At 42.8% G+C, this 21860-nt stretch overlaps 2 protein-coding genes across 6 annotated transcripts in view; one reads left to right on the forward strand and one right to left on the reverse strand.

Moving 5' to 3' along the window:
- Positions 1-472: 472 nt before the first annotated feature.
- Positions 473-13160, reverse strand: Six4 (SIX homeobox 4). 3 transcript variants are annotated; one of them, XM_013067795.3, is made up of 4 exons: positions 13055-13160; positions 12050-12846; positions 8921-9603; positions 473-4868 (listed from the first exon to the last, which is right to left on the reverse strand). In XM_013067795.3, exons 1-4 carry the CDS (start codon positions 13055-13057, stop codon positions 4072-4074), a joined length of 2280 nt encoding a protein of 759 aa, XP_012923249.1. In that variant the 5' UTR covers positions 13058-13160; the 3' UTR covers positions 473-4071. The 3 variants fall into 3 exon arrangements, with proteins under 3 accessions (XP_012923249.1, XP_021103559.1, XP_004837499.1); XM_021247900.2 differs by lacking the exon at positions 13055-13160 and having other exon boundaries at positions 9371-9603; positions 12050-12951; XM_004837442.3 differs by lacking the exon at positions 13055-13160 and having other exon boundaries at positions 12050-12950.
- An 8048-nt stretch (positions 13161-21208) lies between these two features.
- The window catches only part of Mnat1 (MNAT1 component of CDK activating kinase), a 240901-nt gene continuing 240249 nt past the window's right edge, over positions 21209-21860 (forward strand). For 2 of the 3 annotated variants that reach the window (XM_021247889.2, XM_087195224.1), the window contains exon 1: positions 21209-21422. In XM_021247889.2, coding sequence (XP_021103548.1) covers positions 21334-21422 — 89 coding nt within the window. In that variant the 5' untranslated portion in view covers positions 21209-21333. The remainder of the gene's footprint in view (positions 21423-21860) is intronic. The other variant, XM_004837439.3, reaches the window with a different exon arrangement.

The raw sequence follows: 21860 nt of genomic DNA on the forward strand, positions 1-21860 counted from the left end.
AATAGACAAGTGGTCTACCACTGAGCTACATCCCCAGCTATTTTTAAAATTTTACTTTGGGACAAGGTCCCACACTAAATTGCCCAGGCTGGCCTTGTACTTGCAATTTTCCTGCCTCAGCCACCTGAGTAGCTGAAATCATAGCTGTGATGTGTAGCACCATGCTCATCCTGCACATTCAGGACTTGAAACACACAAATGAGAAAGGTACATGTCTTCACTCTAAGGATAAAATTTTATAATTTAGCTCTGAGTATGTCATATAGTTAAGTGAGTCGCACAACTTTGTACACAGATAGCTTTTCCAAAATTACTCCAATTGGCCTTGTATTTGCCAGCCTTTGGAATGTGTGTTTTTTGTTCTGTTTCTCCAGATATAAATAAAATCGTAATTTCCTGTTTGCCTACTAAGATGAGGTCATCACATTTTTAAAACCAATATTCCTCAAATGATATTTCTCAACACAGGGTATGTATAAATATAAAGTTTATTTAGCATAGTGTTTAGAAAAATAAGTTCACATCATTTCAGAAAACAAATAAAACACTTAATTGTCCAGGCATAAACCCCCATTACAGTACAACATACATACTTTAGATCTCTTTGGTTGGGTAATTAAGCACAGAAATGTTCTGGGACATGCTGTGTGCCATCACCTAACAGTGCAGTAAAGACTCTGTTCCCCACCCCATGATATACATTCTGGATAAAATTTCTCTTTGTGTAAGGCACAGTAAAACCATATTGAGTGTATAACTGGTTGCCTCTAAACATACAGTACATGCAATGAAAGAATAGTTTTTGAGAACCCTGAAAGCCAAGAGTCACATGCTATGCAATTTGATATAATAAAATTTATGGTGGTAATATTTACTTAACTTGAAATATACTAATAAGATTCAAAATAACTGTTAGGCTCTATTATCTAAGTTTTAGGAAGACTTTGAAACATCATTTGTAAAATATAATTCTTTCCCCCACAGCTTTCCTGAATTATTTTTTATATGAGATGATCTGCTAAAACATTTTAAAGAATGAAGAACTTGTGGCTATGCACTAATGCACACTTGTCTAGGACGTAGCAGGGAAGGCTGCTACACATGCCCAACAATCTGACTGTTAACATGCATGATATAAGGGCACATACAGGGAAATTTAAGGTCAGTGTGCAATTACACTAGATTTTAAAAAATCTATGGCTATAACATCTACCTGCCTTTCACAACACCTGAAAGGCACTGAAACGTGTATAATTCAGAGTCTTTAGTACAAATATACATGAGATATAATGCAGTACAACACAGCTGGCTCTTGCTTGCTCGAGGAACAAATGCACCTTCTCTTCAAACAAGAGTCTGTCCTTTACTGGATGTAACTAAGAGCTAAATGTCAAACTCTGGCTGACAGAGTGCATACATAGGCTCACACCAAAAAGTCCCACAGCCAGTAGCAGGAGTTGGGGTGTGAAGGGAATTCTTTACCCCATTCTGATTGCCCTTCAGGCATCATTAGAGGGTCATTTGCAGCATTTTCAAGCATTGGTTTATGTTAAGAAGGATATTCTGCCACATGAACTCCAAGGGTTCTGGGTCTGGCCCTTGGCATTGCAAAATTACATTTGCAATTCTGTGCAAGGAGATCATGGGGTTTATATTATTCCATTCACATATACTTGGGCTACATACCAACTGGCCTTTATTTTACTGAAAGAAAAGAACAGTAAGTTCTTTCTAATGTGCATTGATTCTTACCTGGTACATTGTGTAGCTACCTGGAGTAATCGTAAGGTTATAATTACACTATGTTGGGAATATAAATGGGGTTCCTATGTAAATCTGAGGTTTTTGTGCTATTCTTTTTTTCACATGGGAGAACTGAGGAAGAACTCTAAATAAAAGAGAGGGTTTATTATATTTTTGGAAGACATATAAAACTTTCCCAGTTATATATGTAACATATATAACTCTTCAAACCTTCCCATCTCCCTACTGGATGGGTATTTTAAAATAATTAATAAACTCTTGATATCCGCAGCAATCAAGTGGAAAACATCATTTTTATGTAAACTACAGAATCATGTAATTAACCTTGGTAACATGATCAGCACATAGCCAAAGAACAAACAAGCTACTGTATAAGTATTGTAGAATGGAAGAGAACTCCAAAACACCTGACTCTGTCAAAACAAACAAAACAAAACAAAACAAAACAAAAACCATGTAGTTTCAGCAGTTTAGGAACATTCACCAATTCCATAAAAAGTGGATGTAAGTTCTTTATCAAAATAATGGGGTAGGGATTCTTCATAGGGCTCTTTATTTGTGCCTTCAAGTTCTACCTGCAATAACAGCAAAAATTAAGTACTCGGTAGCCTTTGTTCAACACGTTCAGCTGAAGGACATGTAGAGATATAGAATGGACCCTTTGTTCTCATCTTAAAGTAAGATGCAACATTTTCATGTTTAACAACTTTAAGTCATCTCTGAACATACCATTTTCTCACTTTTCTGGCTTTTCAGACACCAGAAAATAACTTTACTCACTACATAAATGTATGCATTTCAGAGTCCTGATAGTAACTATAAACACAATTCACAACATTATCCAACAAACTTCTTACAGAAACCCAAATGATTTGTTTTTAAAGAAGACATGATCATAGAGTGCAAACAACAATCATGTGTCATAGTATATCAAGCAATTCAAAACACTGAGAATGAAGTTCCAACAGGACAGAATTCTGCTCAACAGAATATATACATTTGTTCTTTACTTTAAAATGGCTGTTTTCATAGCCTGGAGAATTGATTTTATATGGTTTTCTGTAATCTAATTGCTGTTATTTTCATTATAATGAAAAACATCAGTAATAATTAGTTGTTTATCCATTTGCATGACAAACATTATACATAATATTTAGTGAAACTTAAGTTCTTCAGACTTAATGTGATTCTGTGGTGAAATTAACCCTGTTATATAGTAGAAAAGAACAATCAGTGCTTCTGTTGACACTTATGTATCTTACCACTAATAAAAAGGCCACAAGTTAAAAAGGCACATAGAAGTCTATATAAAACATATTTAAAAGAAACAGAGTTGCTAAATAAAGAATAAAGATGTGAAAAGAAGTACCAAAATTCCAATACTGGGATTTAGAATTCCTGTTTCAGTGTTATTAATAATGACTGTAATAGACTCCTGATAAAAGTCACTGCTTTTAAAATCCTACAAAAAGTAAAACTTTATTGGAAACAATGTTCACTTCCTGTTCAAACAATAAAAATAAATTAAACAGTAAGAAAACATTTTTCTTTTTAGTTCATAGCGCCTGAAGTATAAGAGAAAAATACACGGTATAAATAAAATTCACTGTACTTACTCAAATCTTGCTTATAGTACTGATATATTTACATTCACACTGAAGTTTCAGTTTTTAGTGGAGTTTCAAACTTTCTCAGCTACCTTGAACTGCTAGCAACCACATCTGGAAATGTGCACAGACTTTAACCAAGACTTTCTCAAAAATGCTGAAAAAGATAAATGTGTCTGTATGCATATACACATACTATATATATATATATATATATTAAGCTACTTAACTTCAAAAAATACACCCTTACAATAGTTTGGAGTACCATTTCTGTTTCTTAATCTTATCAATGCCCATATAATCAAAGTAAACAAAAACAATTGCATTGTTTCTAACCATCTGCAGCTATATTTTTGTTAGATGTGTAATTTTTAATTAAAAAATTTATCAAGTTCCATTTTGACCTTAGAATTATATTGCCAACTAGATATTCTTTGACTTGATACATTTCATCTTGTTCCTTTGCCTCCATTTAAAAGAAAACATACACGAATAAAAAGGCTGCAACAATGCAGTTCTACTAGTGTGTATTCAACTGTGATCTTCATGCAGATCGATTCAAAGTCTCTTGAATGCACTGACTTAAAAAAGCAGTGTTTTCTTTTAAGTGGGAAAATGCTTTATGTCTTTCGGGGGCACACGAAAAGATCTGCTGCTGATGCCAAAAGAAAGTAGGGAGGGGAGTGTAGGAAATAAAAGTTTATAAGTCTTGCATATCTTCATCCAACTGGACAGTTTGGAGCTTGGCAAGCTCTTTTTTATCTGTTTCCAGGTCTTCACAGACTGTCTCAACCATGCCATCTAGGACATACTTAGATTTGGAGTCCAGCATCATTAGGCTGCTTGTTGCTTTGCTCTCAGAATTCTGTAAGAAGTTCTCCTTTAAGTTAGCTACAGACTGCAGAACCAGTCGGTGTTCTCTGACAAAATCCTGGTGAACTGCTGGGCTGGCATGACCTACCTGGTCTTCAACTGTAGGCACTATTTCCCCAAGGGCAGCCTGAGGCAACGGGACTGACAAAAGGTCCTGACCAGTAAGAAGGGAGCAGTTCTGAAGTGTGGCATAGTTAGTGTTGCTGACAGAGGTCACGGTAGATTTGCTTGCCACAGGTGCAGACATTGGCTGGCTATCACCAAGGTCATGATTTAGCTCGGTGGGATTTAGTAGAGTAGGGGGAGTCAGGGAAAAATTGTGAGTTGGGGATACATTAACTAGCGAGGGGGCCAGTGGATGAAGGCCACTCCCCGGGACATTTTCAGAAGACAGGTTTGCATTTACTTGTGCATTGTGATTGACAGGCATCAACTGAGAAAATACCAGGCTCCTTTCCAAGCCTTCCTGTTTCACAGATCCTACAGTCTGGCCTGAATTAGGAACAGTGTATACCACTGCACTGGGAGCAAGAGAGCTCAAGTAAACCTTTCCTTGCTGAATTGTGGCAGACTCACTTGTAAATATGCTCCCATCTGAAGTGCTTGAATTTACTGAAATATTACCTAGAAAAAAGTAAAGTACCAATTAGCATTGATGGAGGTGATAAAAAGGAAAAAGTTACTTCTTTATACACATGATTTTTTCCCCCTCAGGTACAGTATCTACGGAGAAGTGACACGTCCCTTTAATAATTTAAACCTTTTTTTTGTACTAGGGATTGAACCCAGGGCCTTTGCATGAACCTACATCTCTGGCCCCTTTTTATTTTTTATTTTGAGACAGGGTCTCACTAAGTTGTCCAGGCTAGTCTTGAACTTGTGATCCTCCTGCCTCAGCCTCCTGAATAGCTAGGATTACAAACGTGTACCGCTACGCTCCACTAGCCTAATAATAATTTTTGCAGTGCTGGGGACTGAACTCAGGGACTTGTACATTCTACGAAAGTGGTCTACTACTGAGCTACATCCTTTGCCTAGAACAGTTGTACTAAAAAAAAAAATTTTTTTTTTTAAGACAGGCTCTCTCTATGTAGTTCAGGGTGGCCTTAAACTTGCAGTGATCCCTCCTGCCTCAGCCTCCTGAGCAATGGGATTAAGATGCCCGCTATCACACCTGATTTGGAACAGCTGTAGTTTTAACTTTCCAAGCAATTCTGATGACAAAATGAAAGTGAAAACTACTGGTTTGGAAACCAAGTATGAAAAAAAAAAGAAAAAGAAAGACTTGTCCAAGTTCTGATTTGTTAAGTATCTGGCTCATTATTACCGACTTGATATCTCTTAATTAGTTTCTAGTTATTGCTAGTGCTGCCAGTTAGAAGTAGAAAATATAAATGCAAAGTAGAATGCCTTTTGTTCAGGAGTGATCAGTAATGACATAAAATATGAATGGAAAGGTACAGAATGCCACAGAAAATGAGTTTCCCTGGGGTTTAAAAGTTAACCACATAAAGGGCTGGGATTTAGCTCAGTGGTTCCACTGTTTGCCCCGAAAGCACAAGGACCCGAGTTTGATCCCTGGTACCAAAAAAAAAAAAAAAAAAAAAAAGTTAACCAAATAAACTTGTATAGACAAGTTGCAAACTTTCACCAAACTAGCCATAAAGTAATGTCAGGTCAACAGAACATTCAAAGGGCTTTTTCTTTTTTTGTTGAGCCAGTTCTGAATTTTCAGGATTGTAGTGATAGGAAGAATTAATGACAACACTGAAATGTGCTTTTTAAAATACAGATCAACATAAAGGACCACAGCTAATGCTTCTCTAAAAGGTTTGTATCTTTTGAGGCTCTCACTATAATGGTCTGTAGAGACTAGAAGTAGAAAAAGAAAAAAGAAATGCAAGTGGAAAGCTGAGATGTTCAAATCAGATAACTCAGACAATGTAGGTGAGTTAGACCCTCCCTTCAATAAATGGAATCACTTTTCCTTCTGAGTTTTCACACAGGCACAGTGAAATGATGGCAATTAGATAATCCGGGTCCCCAAATGTTGCCATGGAAGGAAAAGTAGATTTGAGGAGAGTTTTGTTACACAGTTCAGAGGGGCTATTTACCTTGACCTTGAATTAGACTGTCTTACTGTTTGGGACAACAGCCCAATGTTAAATGGGGTAATCACCTACAGCATATCCTTTCTTGAATTATTTGAATAATAGCGATTATATTACCACCTATACTGATAAATATGTTCTACTGGACTGTTTATGTATTTGAAACATTTTTAAGTACTCTAATGCAAAGGCATGTTTCTAAAGGAGAATAAGGGAGAAAACACTATATGAATTCCTTTTACAAATGGAACCACTAGGAAGTATTCATCACAGAAACACTGGTTGTTAACAAAAGCATTTCTAGGTATTCCCTAACATAACATCAAGCTATTCCCTAACATAAATGTTTGTTCAGGCAATATTAAAAAAAAAAAGAAAAACAACTGCTTTTACTTGAAAATATTTGGCTTCACTGTAAGTATGGTTTAAAATTCTTGTAAGCTGCTATATTTCAGCAAAAAACCATCTGAAATAGGTTTATTTTGTTGTATATTTGTGTTTGTAAAATTGTTTACTAGTGTACATGTGAACAAAATAATAATAATTATGTTTTTTGGTACCGGGGATCGAACTCGGGTCCTTAGTTTGCGAGGCAGATGGTGGAAACACTGAGCTAAATCCCTGGCCCTAAAATAATTATTTTTAATAGTCATAAATAACACATTACAGCAACATTTTTCCAATGGCTATTGAATACAAGTAAAATAATTTTTCTGTATGTGTAGAAATTATAACATATATAAGTGGAGAAAAGCAGATGTGATCTAAAAGATGACTAAGCATAACTACAAAGAGTTATAAACTGAACACTAATTTTAAAATCAGTTTAAAAATCCAACTGAAAATCATAGGTGTAAATTGTAATGATGACAGGAAAAAAAATCTCACTTTCTCAGATCATAAAGTGAATAAAAGATACAAATATTCTATTTTTAAAAACAAATCACAGCTATAGAATGTTAAGTCGACCTTGTCTAGACATTTTAAAGAAGGCTTAATATACTTTTTTGAGAAAGGTCGAATCGCCAAAATGCTTTATTGAGAAGTATAATACACAACTACGATAAAGGAATGTTGCTTATTGGACCCATCTGGTGAAACTTATGCCTTTGATTCCAAGAATTGACAGTCTTGTTATTTGCTCTTAGCTATTTTAAACAAAAATTCTATTCTTACTTCTCTTAAATATCTCACTTAGAAACTTAATTATTAGTTCACAAAAATTTTCTATGGTACCACTTTGCTAGATTGCAAATGAAAAATACTTTTGCTTTTGTCCTCCTCAATGCATATACTCATACTTTCTGTTCAAATTTGTTGTCTATAAAACATTACCTTTGTTTAGAAATTTTCCTAAAGAGGGAAAAGAGGCGAGATATACATTAACTTATTGTTAAACTAAATATTGCAGCTTTCATATTTTTCTCCCACATTGACCAGTAACTAGGCTTGGCTCTTTCTATAACCTGGAAAAACGAACAACTTGGCACAGCCACACTGCAGGACTGTTGTGTTATATTACCACTTTGCCTAAAGAGAAACAAACTTATAGAATGAAATTTACAACCATTTTCCCATTCATGTCTCCAATAAGCTCAAGTACACCACAGTTGTGGAAACAACACAGTTGGGCAGAAACTGCTTTTCTTTCTTTCTGGTAAACTATCCTTATAGAAAGATGACCTTCAAGGCCAACAATTCCTTAAGTTTGGTTTTGTAAAAATCTTGACTTTCATATTTGCTTATAGGAAGTCACATATGCATCTATATCTCCCAGCCCTGAATTTATGGGACTATGTAACTGCCAAATTCTAACCATTTCTCTTTCTATATAAAGAAAATGACAAGTGAGCCAGACTTGCTTTAAAGGCAACAAAGAACCTCAGTCGTATCAGTCTCAGGTTTCCCAAATTTCAAATCAGTGCTTAGCAAATTTCTATTAGTAAATCCACAGCATATACCATAAGGCTTAGAGTTGTCTTCATAAATAAACCCATATATTTTGGGGGTAAATATACATCCAGAGCAACAGACACTGTATTACATATTACTCTGGTTTTCTTTTAGGTCTTTGTTTTAATTATAAGAGGAACAGGTTTCAAATAAAATTCATTTGGTCTTTTTAGCTTGTTCTTTTAGAACATATTTTTGTCAAATAAATAATGCTTAGGTAAGGTGTATACATCCTTACCAGCTGCTTGATTAATTTTGTTTTTAGCAACTTTATTAATTTTTAATATTAAGTGTGAAGTAGTGGGTTATTTTATAAGCACTGATTGGCTTACTATATTTGTTATTGTAGATTTGGCAAGACTTGCTAGGAACTGTACTTTTCCACTCAATTTTGCAAAGATAAAAGCCCATCCCCATGATGTGAGGGAATGAAGCAAGCTGAGTATTACATAGGTGTTGAGAAGGATATTCTCATCAAGCTATTGTGCAGTTGTGGCAGCCAATGAGGTACCCGAACAGTAACATCAATCTATAGCTCTCACTAAATGCATCCTTTATAGCAGCTGACCAACACGCCCACTGGTGTATTATGGTACCAAATGAGGCTTTTACCTTGTGACGCTGCCACTGACACAGGAGGCAGCTGCAGTGGAGAGAATCCAATGCTCCCATTAAGGATCTGGCTGTTTGCTCCGGAATTAGGGATCTGGACAATGCCATACTGGTTAATTTGCACTGGTGTAGTAAAAGTCACTACAGAGCCTCCGTCCTGGGAAGCCACTGTTTGAATGCCTTCTCTTTTCACCTCAGTGCTGGTTATCAGCCCTGGGAACGACACACTGGGGCTGTAGGAGGTGGTGGCTGCTGAGTTAGCAGCAGAACTCTGGAGGACTTTGAATTCCTTCACATCCTGGGAAGTAGACCCCAGTATGTCAGTCATGGCTATACCATTGCTCACAATGTTGGAAGACATTTTTGGTGAATTCAGTGACACTGTCTGCGCATTTCCCACATTTAATCCATTAAGGATAACTCCATTGGGTCCCTGAATAAAAGAATTACCATTAAGGAAGACAGGTGAAGTACTTGCAGGTACCAAGCTTCCATTCAACAAAACTCCAGAAGAGCTTAATGGTATCTTAGTATTTCCAATTTGCTGCATATACACTGGCTCCATGTGACTGGAAAGGCTGAGGTTGGTGACACCGTCAGATGAACCTGAGAGTGGGTGAGGAGACAAATCCTCATGTCCCTTGCTGGATTCATCTTCAGTGCTGGGATTGCCATCTGACTCACTGTACAGGGGGAAACCAAGACATTCAGAAGGTCAAGGAGATGCCACTGCACACAGTGCCGTTTGTTTAGAAGACAGCTTCTAAATCCATTAAAGGCAGTATTTAAGGAAAGCATAGCAGGATGTCTGCTAGCCTTACTGAAGCTCTGAGGCCTTTCTCCGACCAGCCAGAGAATCTGGGAAGATGAACTCTCAGATCCTAATAATTTTAAATAACAATAAATTCAGGGAAAGGCCAATGATCTGGAAGATATAAATTTAGCAAATAGGACTCACAGGAGAGTATTTTCCTTTATATAGCAGTAAAGTGCTTTTCTTTACTGTGAAACATGCTGCTTTTACACTACAGTTTTTTCTGTTCAGGAGTAGGACCCCCCTACTGTCCAACTAACTCAGGTTAAGAGTTATTTGGGAGGTAAGAGGAACGGCCAAAGGGGCAGGAGGTGTGAAGTATTCAACTGTATTTGCCAGTTCATTAACAAGAGTCCATTTTCTCTACTCCACCAGACTGACAACTCTCATTCAAAAAGTGTCTGTCCTTGTAGGAAGCACACTTTCAATCCAAGAACACTTCTGTACAGTCCCTTCGAAGCCAGAGGAACCTATTTAACAGTCCATCCAGTGACCTGGTGACTGGGGGTGAAGTGTGGGTCACTCAGTGGCCTTGTAACCATCAGACCCCCTTCCAGAGCCCTTGGTCTGGTTCCAGGCAAGACTGTGCTCCTCTGCTCCCCAACTTAGGCAGAGAGGAGTGGTGGGGTTCTTGAGGCAGTCTGGATTCCTGGTGGAACCTGGCCCACCAAAGGGTCCGACAGTGCTGCCGTGGCCCGCGGTCTGTTTGCTTTCATGGAGAGGGGAGGGGATTACCCGGGTTTTGGGCTGCGGGGCCAGGAGCGCAGAAAGCGCTTTGATTTATGAGCTGAGGCTGAGCTGCCGTCGCCGTCTGCGAGGGTGACTCACCCGGGGTACGGGTGGGAGACAGATCCGGAGAGGGGCCTACACCAGGCAACTGGGCGGGGTGTGTGTGTTTAATGGGGAGGGGGTGAAGTCGGCTGTGCGGTGTGGGGGCGGGGAGCCCAGGGACCGCGCTGGCGGGGGCGCGGAGCCTGCAGGAGGGCAGCTGGCCTGTGCCTGTGCGCGGTGGCCGCTCCCTACCCTCTGGCCCAGCCCGGCCGATTCTGCCCGCTCCCGGAGATCCGCGGCCCCCAGCGGGCGTGGGGCAGGTGGCAGGGCCCGGCCTAACTTCCGCAGACCTGCGGGGGGGCTCTCACTCGTCGCGGGCGCGTTTTGTTTTGGTTACCCGGGGCCAGACTCGGGGGCTGAGCCTCCCTCCTTGGACGAGGACAGCGGCGGTCGTCGGGCCCGCCGGGTGCCGGGCAGGAGCGGGCGGCGGCGCGCGGGTCACCTCCACCTGGCTGGGCGGGCGGCTCCCCGGCCTCGGCGCAGGACGCTCAGATCTTTCCTCCCCAGTCCCCGAAGGGCTGGAGCCGCAAGTCTTTAGGCGACCTTTTCCTTACTTTACCTCATCCAACTCCACACACACACGCACACCCCAAGTGTCCAGGCTCCGGAGGACACAAAAGAGGTGGAAGTCCCTGTATTTTCTACCGAAGAGGAGAAAAACCTGCCCTTCCAACAGTCCCAACCCGACGGGAGGGCAGTCCGCCCGCCGAGGGCCGAGTCGGCAGCACCCCCTCCTCTCCTGCTGCCCCTCCAGGGAACCGGTCCCCCACGCATCCACCCGCGATCGCCGCGCAGAGGGAGGCGGACCCGCCGGCTTGGGGCCCCGAGCGGCCCTCCGGCCCTGCTACCCTGCGGCGCTGAAACCCGATCCGAAGTCGTTCAGAATCAGGTTTCAAAACACGGCAGAGCCGAGTCGCGCCGGCTCCCCACGTTGCCGCGGCCGCGGAAGAACCGCGGCGGGCAGGGTGAATGATTAACTCTGTCACATTCAAACCTCGACGTCCCCAGACCCACTTGGGCCACCAGCCCCCTTCGAACGCCCTCTGCCTTCCGGAGCGGCCCCCGGCGACCTCCATCCAGGGCAGGCCCGAGGGGGGGAACAGCCGAACCCCGCGGATCAGGGAGTCCAGGGGAAGCTCGCGCGGGAGCGGCCCGGAGAGCTGCACCCCGGCGTCCACGCGCGCTCCCTGCGCCCGCCGGGCCAAGGGCGCGCGTGGCAACTCCGGAGCAGGCGCGAGGGGGGCAGGCAGCCGGCGGCGCGGCGCGGTGGGGGCGGGGACCGGGGCCTCGCGGGCGACGAAACTTCTGGGGGCCGCGGGGGGAGGGGCGGCCCTGCGGGTCGGGGCGCGGCGGGGGGCGGGGAGAGGTGGGCAGCCGGCCGGGCTGTGGGGAAGGTAAGCGCCATGTTTGCAGCGCCGGGAGAAGAAAGCTGGGAGGGGGGTGGGGAGCGCGGGGGCAGGAGGAGGGGGAAAGTTGGCGCTCACCTTTTGGACTGGGTCTCCGAGGGGTTCCGGTCGCGCTGCCGGCGGTTCTTGAACCAGTTGCTGACCTGGGTGAGGGACAGCCCGGTGATCTTGGCCAGGTGCCGCTTCTCGGCAGGCGAAGGGTAGCGATTCTGCTTGTAGAGCTCCTTGAGCGCGTTGCGCGACTTCTCCTTGAAACAATACACCGTCTCCTCGCCGTCCCAGATGGTGCGGGGCAGCGGGAATTTCCTGCGCAGCCGGTACTTGTCCACGGCGCCTAGCGGCCGGCCGCGCGCGCGCTCGGCCTCGGTGTAGCGCGCCTTGTACCAGAGCTGCTGCAGCAGCGGGTGGTTGGCCGATTCGAAGCTGTGGCTCTCGAGGATGCTGTACAGCTCCGGGTAGATGCCCTGGTGGAAGGCCACGAGCGCCCGCGCCTTCAGCAGGCTCTCGTTGCCACGTAGCAGGTCGCTCTGGGGCAGGGACCACAGGAACCGGGCCAGGCGGTCCAGGTTGCCCCCCTGCTGCAGCGCCTCGCACACGCAGGCGACGTGGTCCGGCGAGAAGGCCAGCGGGGGCTGCGCGGCGGCGGCGGCGCGGTGCCCGCCCAGAAGTTCCGAGTGGAGTGGGACCGGCTCTGCCGCCGCCCCTTCCTCGCGGCCCGCCCCGGCCGCGGCTTCCCCCGGCTCCAGAGGGAACGGGGCTGGAGTTGGGGGGCTCAGCCCTGCCGCCGCGCCTCCCGCCACCTCGCGCTGCGCCTCCTGCCCTTCCGAGGCGCTTTCCATCCCATTCTCCTGCTTGATGTCCGCCGCGCTCGCGATCTGCCCGGTGGGGGAGGAAGAGGACATTTTTTGTTGTTTATTTTCCTCCCTCCCTCACTCCCTCGCACTCTTTTACTCTTTCTTTCCCCCTCTCTCACTCCTCCTTCTTCGTCTCCCTCCCCCCTCCCCCCCTCCGGAAAGCCCACTCCCTCCCTCCTGGTTTCGGCTGGATCTGGCCGATCAGGTTTCCCCCCGGCCACGCAGTCACCATTAAGATAGCTGCTTGAGCAAAGTAGTGTAAACGGATAGCTGCTTTCTGCCGTTCCCCCAACGTGACTCCTCCGGTTGCTGCATACTATATGGCACTGGCGGCCAGGCCGGGCCGGCCGCGCCACCTCATTGGCTACTTCGCTTCCGAGGGAGGAGGAGACACCGATTCTATCCCTGTCGATCACCCGCCTCCCACTCCACCCCCTGCCTTTCCCTCTCCCCCTGACCCCCAGGCACCTATACCTGAAGGGAAACTCCGACATTCTTTTCAGGCCACGCTCCCGGACCGGCAGTTACCTAATGTGACTTGAAAATTGGACAACTCTTTCAAAGAAAGGTCCTTTGATTCCAGAGGGAATATTAATTCAGTGGCCTCAAGGTCTGGACGGCTACTTTCTTAATAAGAGGGCTACTTTCAACATCTAGGGGACAGCATTTCAGAGGACAATTCAGAAACTGCCTAGTGTCTCTACCCCTCCCAACCGCCGGCCCCCTCCCTATAGGATGTCTATCTAGGATTTATATTCAAAGGGGTCGAAAAGGGAATGGCACCAGAGGATGTTATAAGGGAAAGGCATTTACAGTAAAATAAAATTCCAAAGGGGGAAAATGCTTGAAAATCTTGAAATAAGTACTATGAATAGTCCACTGGGAAGACAAAAATAATAAGCATTCAAAAAATGTGCTTGTCACCTGGAGGGCTGAAAACCCACCTGAGATGTACGTGGTGATGTAACTAAATATATAGAATATTAAATCATATATTTATCCTGGATACGTAATATGGAAGAAATCTAAGCTTTACATTATAACAAAGACCTGAAAATTTTATATGTGAACCATTTTAATGTAAATATGAATAGACTTTCTTTTCCCCTTTGGGGCTGGAGATCAGTGAGTCGTTCCTTGTTTGAGGAGAGTATTCCTGGTAGAAACACCCTCTCTATGTGCAGGTGTCTTGCAGGAGATGGCCCAGGAGCGGCATAGACAGATGGAGGTCGGAGGCAGAAGTGGGGGAGTGGTGTTTACAGTTGGATCTCTTTCATGTTGCAGGAGGTCTTAACTCAGAAAGGGAAGAACTTCTGTCCGCCTTTGCCTCCTGGACATCAGTTGGATCTGGTTGCTTCTGCTCTCTCTCAAAATCCAACGTTTTCATGACATCACTAACCTTTACTTTAGGTGGTTGTTTCTGCTTCCCAACTACCCATGCCTGTCTACTTCAGCATATTATAAAGCAAGTGTTTAGGTCACCTGTTGTCATGATCAACTTAGTGAGGTTTTCTTTTCTTTTTTTTTAATGTCAGGCTGTATTTTGACTCCTTGTCAACTAAGATGCCTTTTGATACAGGATTTGACTTGTTTTTGTACCACCCTAATGTGAAAAGGCCAGAAGTGATATTTGTGGTAGATTTAATATTTATTGACAGGTGTGGTGTTGCACACTTGTAATCCCAGCACTTGGGAGGCTGAGGCAGGAGGATTCTTGTGAGTTTGAGGCCAGCCTGGGCTACATAGTGAGTTTAAGGCCAGCTTGAACTACGTAGTGAGACCCGGTCTCAAAAAAAAAAAGTTCTTAACTATAGAAAAGACTTACGTGCTTGCAGTCCTTTGGAAACATCCAATTAAGTATTTAGCTTCAAGACAATATATAAGATTCAAAACTTTCTTGAATTTTTAAAAATATCCTTTTTATTTTGAAATAATTTTGATTTACTGAAAAGTCACAGAAATAGTACAGAGTTCCCACTAACCCTTCATTTAGTTGCCTCTAATATTAATATTTTACATTATGATACATTTGTCTGAACAAATTAATATTGACACATTTTTATTAACTAAACTCTATACAGTTTTTCCACTAGTGTTTGTTTTCTGTTTCACAGTCCAGTTCAGGATACCACAATACAATTAACTGCTTGAAGATTAAAGTATATTTATCAGGGCAAAGTAGATGGGAAGAAGTATGGTTCTGTGGAAAGGATATGGATTCTGGACATAAATTTAACTCTAGCTGGGCAATTTACTTAACAGTAAAAAAGTGGGCAAAGTTGTTACAAAGATTAAGATATGTCACCAAACAACTTGCATAATTAATCCTAGGTAAATGTTTATCTTCCTCCTGCTTTTTTTTTTTTTTTTTGGTAATGGGGATTGAACTCATGACCTTTCTCTTGCAAGGCAGGCAGGGTGCCATGGAGCTAAATCCCCAGCCCCCTTCCTCCTGCTTTTATAAAGTGGGAAACATTAGTTTTATGTATCTTAATTTAAACATCGTTGGCTGTATTAGGGGTTATCCAATATCAGGTCATAGGAGTATGATTCAGAATTATCAATCAGATATAGTGCATTGACTTAGAAGTCCACATATTTGGGTTCTGAATGTCTTCTGTATGACATCTACACGTCAGCAACAGGAGGATTTGCTTGTAGGTCAAGAAATGAAAGCCAACCCAACCCAACCTCCAGCCTCCATTATCTTGGCTTCTTTTAGTTTAGGTTCATGTGGTATTTATTTATTTATTTAGCAGGCAGAGTCTCAGAACTCATTCTGCCAGCAGTTTGAAGAGGACTCACACATAGCTATATTGCCAGTATGGTGATGCATGCCAGTAATCTCAGTACTCAGGAGGCCGAGGTAGGAGGATCTCCAAGAGTTTGAGGCCAGCCTGAATTACATAGCAAGACCCTGCCTCAAAAAACAAAAACAAAAAACCAAAAATATAGCTACATTGAATTGGAACTAGTCTTTGTGTGGAGTTTATCTCAGAGTACTTGTTTTGCCAAACATGTAAGATTGTAAATTTGATGAATACTGGTTTTTGTTTTCTATGTCTATAATAGACAGTGTCACATTGTATTGTGGTTTGGGAGAACTGAGTTGATGCTGGAATTATGTGAGTGTGAAGAACAGCGGAAAACCCAGCCCCTTGTTTGTGTATTTTTTCCTTTTAGCCTGAAGATTGTGATGAGAGTATATGGAACTCTTTTGCCATTTTAGTGTATTGAAGAAAATCTGGTTGGGTACAGGTTATACCTTGCTTGAATATATTCTATGGTTTTGTCACCAAGAACGAGGATTTCCTACTCTAAGGATGACTAACTGGAAGATGGAGGGAAGGCCATGGTAACCATTTCTTAGTGAGTTCTATTTCAGAAAGCTTATGTAGTGGTTCTATTAGGTCTCTCTCTCTCTCTCTCTCTCTCTCTCTCTCTCTCTCTCTCTCTCTCTCTCTCTTTCTTTCTCTCTCTCTCTCTCTTTCTGGTACTGGGGATTGAACTCAGGACCTTGCGCTTGCCAAGCAGGTGTGGCACCACTGAGCTAAATACAGGCTGTAGTGGTTCTGTTAGGAAAGTTGGGTTCTAAAGTCCTCTCCCATCCATTGTATGTTTCTCAAGGATGATTCATAGACCTATTGAGTTCTAAATACAAAGCATTGCATTAGGAACCTAACATATTGGAGTCTCTGATCTTGAGGACCTTAAACTCTTTGGGGGAGATAAGACATTTATAAATAAATACAACACAGACTATGAGAGTGATGTGGATACAGAGGCGAATTTTGACAGGGGGAGGGCAGTACGGAGTTGATTTTTTGCTGAGTCTTTAAGGATGGGAATTTTGAGCAGTCAGGGAGGCAGAGGGAACAGAATGAGAAGAACGTGGTATATGTCAGAAATTTTGAGTAATCCAGTGTGTCTGGAGTGTGAGTTTTATGTAAATGTCTAATGGGAGATTAGTTTAAAAGGCATGTTTGAGGCAAATTATGAAAGACTTTGAAATGTTCAGTTTGCTGTGATGTACACAGTGGCTATGTCCATGTGTCCTGTAATAGCCACCGTTAATTAAATGGGCATTTGCCTCAAACCAAAACAATCAGAATCCTTTTCTGGAGTTTGCCATATTTGTGCTAGAAGAATTAACTAGTAGTTAACTCAGTGGTTGAGTTATCTGGCTTTATAAGACACTGATGAGCAGTGTGTAAGGCAGAGTGCGACCTAGCGAGTCACTTGGGTGACAGTAGGGGAAGATATCATGGTAGGGAATGACTGAGCTCCAGGTCCTAGTTGTCTCCTAGGCAGACGAGTACTCTTACCTTTCAGTGATGATAGGGATTGCTCCAGGAGCCAGGTGCGGCTCCATCTGACGAATCTGTCGAGTCATGTTGCCAAGCAACGTGGAGGGTAGAAGTGTAGGTGACTGGATTTGAAGACCCGCCGTTCCACTCACTTGTTTCTGCTTTTCTCATCCAGGTAGTTTCCAAAGTAGCTTTCCTCAGAAGGTAGGAACCATGGCTCCCAGTAGCTCCCAGCTCACATTTTCCAGCTTTTTCAAAGTGCTTCTGCTGCTTCTGACTGCCAACTTTATCTAAGTGTTTCTGCCTGCCAATTTGAACAATTCTAGGGCAGAGCTCTGATTGGTCTAATAAGAATTATCTGCCAACTTTTGGGCCAGAAGCCCATCACTGTGATTGGCAGGCTAAGAAGAACCACTCAAGTGTGTGGGAGACAGACTATTTTCCTTTGAATTGGAGAGAGACTGTCCCCAGTAAAGTAACAGAGCAGTAAATGTCCCTTCAGATGAGAAAAGCCTAACATGGGTCCATAGCCTTGAGGGTAAAAAGGAAAGTCTTCGTTTAATCTCTGTGCTGCCAAAGCAAGCACGGAAGTCTGCATTTAAGAAAGATTGCCTTGGGAGAGGTAGAATCTACTGTTAACTGAGGTGGGAATGCTAGAGTAAGAGCATTTTTCAGAAGCAGAGTCATGGGCTCACTTGGTCCATGCAGCTGTCTGGAAAAGTAGGAAACTTGATAGTTTTCTTTTTTTGTTTTTTGATTGCTAGAGATTGAACTCAGTGCCTTATACATGCTAGGCAAGTGCTCTACCACCACTGAGCTACATCCTTACTTCTGTTTGTTGATTTTCTACACAGGCTGAATAGCCATTTGAATCAGAAGTCTAGTACTGGTAGTGTTTTCTTCCTTAATCACTTACCAGTCCAATTATTTAAATACAGAATGAACCAAAAATTGCATTTTTTCTTGTTAATTTTTATAAAATGATATAACAGAAAATATGAAAAATGACAGTTTTATCAAATTTATTCAATACAAGAATTGACTGGTTGAAATAACACCTCCTGGAGCAGTGCTCAGGACAGTCTACTTGTAAACAAATGTGCTGCCTGAGTGCTTTTGAGTGCTCCTCAGGCTAAACTGTTCAGCAGTTAAAGCTCTCTGGCTGTCCTATGTGACTGAACCCCACCAGTGATAATGATATGCATTTCAGAGTTTCTACTGCATACAGGGTACTTTAGTGGGGACTTTTTGAATCCCTGTGTTATATAATTTATTCATTATAGCAATCTTGTGTAGCATGCTATATGGACGATGGAAATTGAGGTAAAGGATAAGGAATTTAGCTCAAATGCAGGTCTGTCTGATTTTTTGTTTGTTTTTTTGAGACAGGGTCTCACTAGGCAGTTCAGGCTGGCCTTGAACTTGCAGTGACCCTCCTGTCTCAGCCTCCTGAGTGCTGGGATTATAGGGGTATGCCACCACACATGGCAGGTCTGTCTGATTTAGAAGGCCAGGCTCCTCCTATTGCATTATACTTCCTCTTTTAGTTACTGTAACTGCTAATAATATTAATATTACTATTAATAGCAGTAAACATTCATCACAATTCTTAGGCATTGTATTAAGCACTTTAAATATCTCATTCAATCTTTACAAGTACCTTCAGATTATTGTTGGGAAACCTGAAGCTCAAGGTCATGTAACTAGTAAGTGATGAAGCCAGTATTTCAATTCAGTTCTCTTAATGCCAGAGACCAAATTTATAAATGCTGTTTTCTACTACTTACAGCTCCTTGACTACTGCTTATCAGATAGAGCTCCAAATCAGATGTAGCTATTATGCTTCCTTAGCAGTTTTCCACATAGTAATGCTTGTAGCTGCTTTCTCCCACCATCTTCAGTGCTTTCTTTTCCTTGATCTTAAAGTCTGGGAGAAAGGGAATGCAATTTACTTTACTTTGTGGTTGGAGTTTCCTCTTCAGTGACATGATTAAAACTAATCTGGTGCAAATAAGCTATAATGTTATCTGACTAGATGACTTCTCAACATAGTATTGACTCTGTGTGTGTGTGTGTGTGTGTGTGTGTGTGTGTGTGTGTGTTACTGGGGATTCAACCCAGGACCTTGCACATGCTAGCTAAGCACTCTACTACTGAGCTGCATTCTCAGCCCTTTTTAAAATCTTATTTTGAGACAGAGTTTTGCTAGTTGCCTAAGGTGGCCTTGAACTTGGGCTCCTCCTGCCTGCCTCAGTCTCCCTCCCTAGTAGCTGGGGTTATGAGTGTGTCCCACCACACTCACTTTGACTAAAAGGTTTATTTGCTTGTGGACTGCATTTATTCTTTCACCTGAAATTTACTGCTATGTTAATATGTAAAGATTCTAGGGTTGCCTTTAATTTTGGAGAGCTTCACTCTGAATCATGTAACTGGTCTGGATGTGGTCTTTTAAAAGTAATAGCAGCATAACAGGTTTCCAGGTCAGCACATCATTTGTAAACTTACATTTGGTTAATTCCTGTTAGTGAACAATATTAAGATCAAAGAGATAATATGGTTTATTTATTAGGCAAATCATTGATGTTTGTGTACCAAATAAAAGCCCTATGATGCCTTAGTCTGCTGTTCCAGCTGTTTGTTGGCTTTCCCCTTCAAAATTCGTGAAAATCCCAACTACATTTCCAGGCTAGGGGTTGCCAACTGGGTTCCTTGTTTCAAAAAGTGGGATGTGGCCAAGCATGGTAGTGCACATCTGTAATCCCAGAATTGGGTGGCTGAGGCAGAAGGCTCTCAAGTTTGAGGCTGGCCTGGGCTACATAGCAGGTTCAAAGCTGGCTTGGACTACATAGCAGGACCCTATCTCAAAAAAACCCCAAAAACCTCTTTACAAAAGGAGCTGGACTGTTCCTTTTTAGTTTTGTATCGAAAAGAACAGAAGTACTAGGAATAGTTAAACTTACTATGAATACACAAAGCTAATATTTACTGTATAGAGCAACTTGAAAAACCTTGTCTGCATACTAACTTCTATCAGAGTTTGGTTCAGATGAAAGTGATTACAAGAAGTGCTTGGCATTAGAAATCTCCACATTATGCTATTATTTGATGTTCATTCCTTTATTCATTTACTTTATCCATTAAGTATCAATACATTCCTATTTTGTAGATAAATAAGATTTTCTCCTTACAGTAAAGGGAGTTTATTACTTAACAGAGATATATTCTTTGTTTTTTGAGATAGTGTCTTACTGTGTAGTTCAGGCTGGCTTTGAACTCACTATGTAGCCCTCCAAGTAGCTAGCCTCAAACTCTCTGCAGTATTCCTGTCTCAACTTCCTGAGGGCTGGGATTACATTGTTCACCACGCCTGGAGAACAGCGATGTTCATAGACTTCCATTTGTCTTTTTGTTAAATGCAGTAAACCTGGCTTATGATTTCCAAAGAGCTTCGGACTCTCAGATCTTGGAATTGCTGAAGTAAAGTCGTGTATATTCTTATATGATTCTTTTTTAGTATTGGGGAAATAAATGTGTTGTCTTTAATGGAAGGGGTTGCGCTATCAGAGTCAGGTGACACCAGCAAGCATGCTTAACAGTCTTGAGGACAGGGGCTCCCTGCATAGCAAGTGCTAGATATTTACAGAAGTTTTCTGACACTTAATGAGGATTTGTAATATTGGCACAAACTATGATTCTTGATAACGTTTTCAAACTTTATATTTGCAAACATATATTTTTTCTGAGCTTATGTGACTATACAGTTATAGAGGAGAAATATAAAGCACAAGCTGTCCAAATTTCCTAAAAGAAATACTAGTCTAAATTATTGAATATATACACTGGGCATAAATATCTGAAATCATGGCCATGTTTCCAGGCGGAACAAGATGGAATTTATCTTCTTAATTATGATACAATACCTTGAAAAATGCAAGTAGGTGCATAGCATCTAGTTTTAAAGAGCCCCTCTCAACTTTTTCAAGATATTGAGCTGCCTCCCCTAAGCGGCGGCTGCCGAACCTGAGAAGTCGCTGCCGGAACCTTTGTGTCAGGCGCCTCGTTTCCAGCCGGCGCTCTTCGGCGAGGGACCGTTCCTGCCCAGAGCCGGGTGGTGGGAGCCCGCTCGGCGCCGGGTCTGTGAGGCTCGGAAGGGGCTGTGACTGGGGTGGGTGGCGGGGAAAGTCGGAGTGGAGGAGACGCCATGGACGACCAGGGTTGCCCCCGGTGTAAGACCACCAAATACCGGAACCCTTCCTTGAAGCTGATGGTGAACGTGTGTGGACACACTCTGTGAGTCTGGCGGCAGTGACTTCTTTGGCGGGAGCCTGGTGCGGGGAGAGGGTTGCCCGGCCTCGGCTGGGAAGCGAAGGGCGAGGCGTCGTTGGACCCTTCGCCGGAGAAGGGGACAGGGGCGCTGGCCTCCAGCCGCCCTGCACCGCTGCCCCTCAGCGGCCCTGGCCTGCTCTCCCGAGAGCCCACCCCGGAGGCCAAGGCCAGTGGAAATCTAGACCGTGTTTCTAGCTCCAGACAAACCGCTGGGTAAAGTGTAGGGAATCGGAGCCTTTATTGTCGTACAAAATGTTTCTATTGGAAAGAGCAAAAGTGTTCTGAACACTTAAAATTACCGAATGTATATTGTTGCTGTTGATTTTATGGGTTCATGTAAAAACCGTGTGTATATCCGCTTGCTCTGATGGATTCTGTTGAACTTATCGTCACTAAAAGAAT

The sequence above is a fragment of the Heterocephalus glaber genome, unplaced genomic scaffold (assembly GCF_053883595.1).
Source record: "Heterocephalus glaber isolate CG9 unplaced genomic scaffold, H.glaber_assembly_v1.0 deba00001608, whole genome shotgun sequence".
NCBI lineage: Eukaryota > Metazoa > Chordata > Mammalia > Rodentia > Bathyergidae > Heterocephalus > Heterocephalus glaber.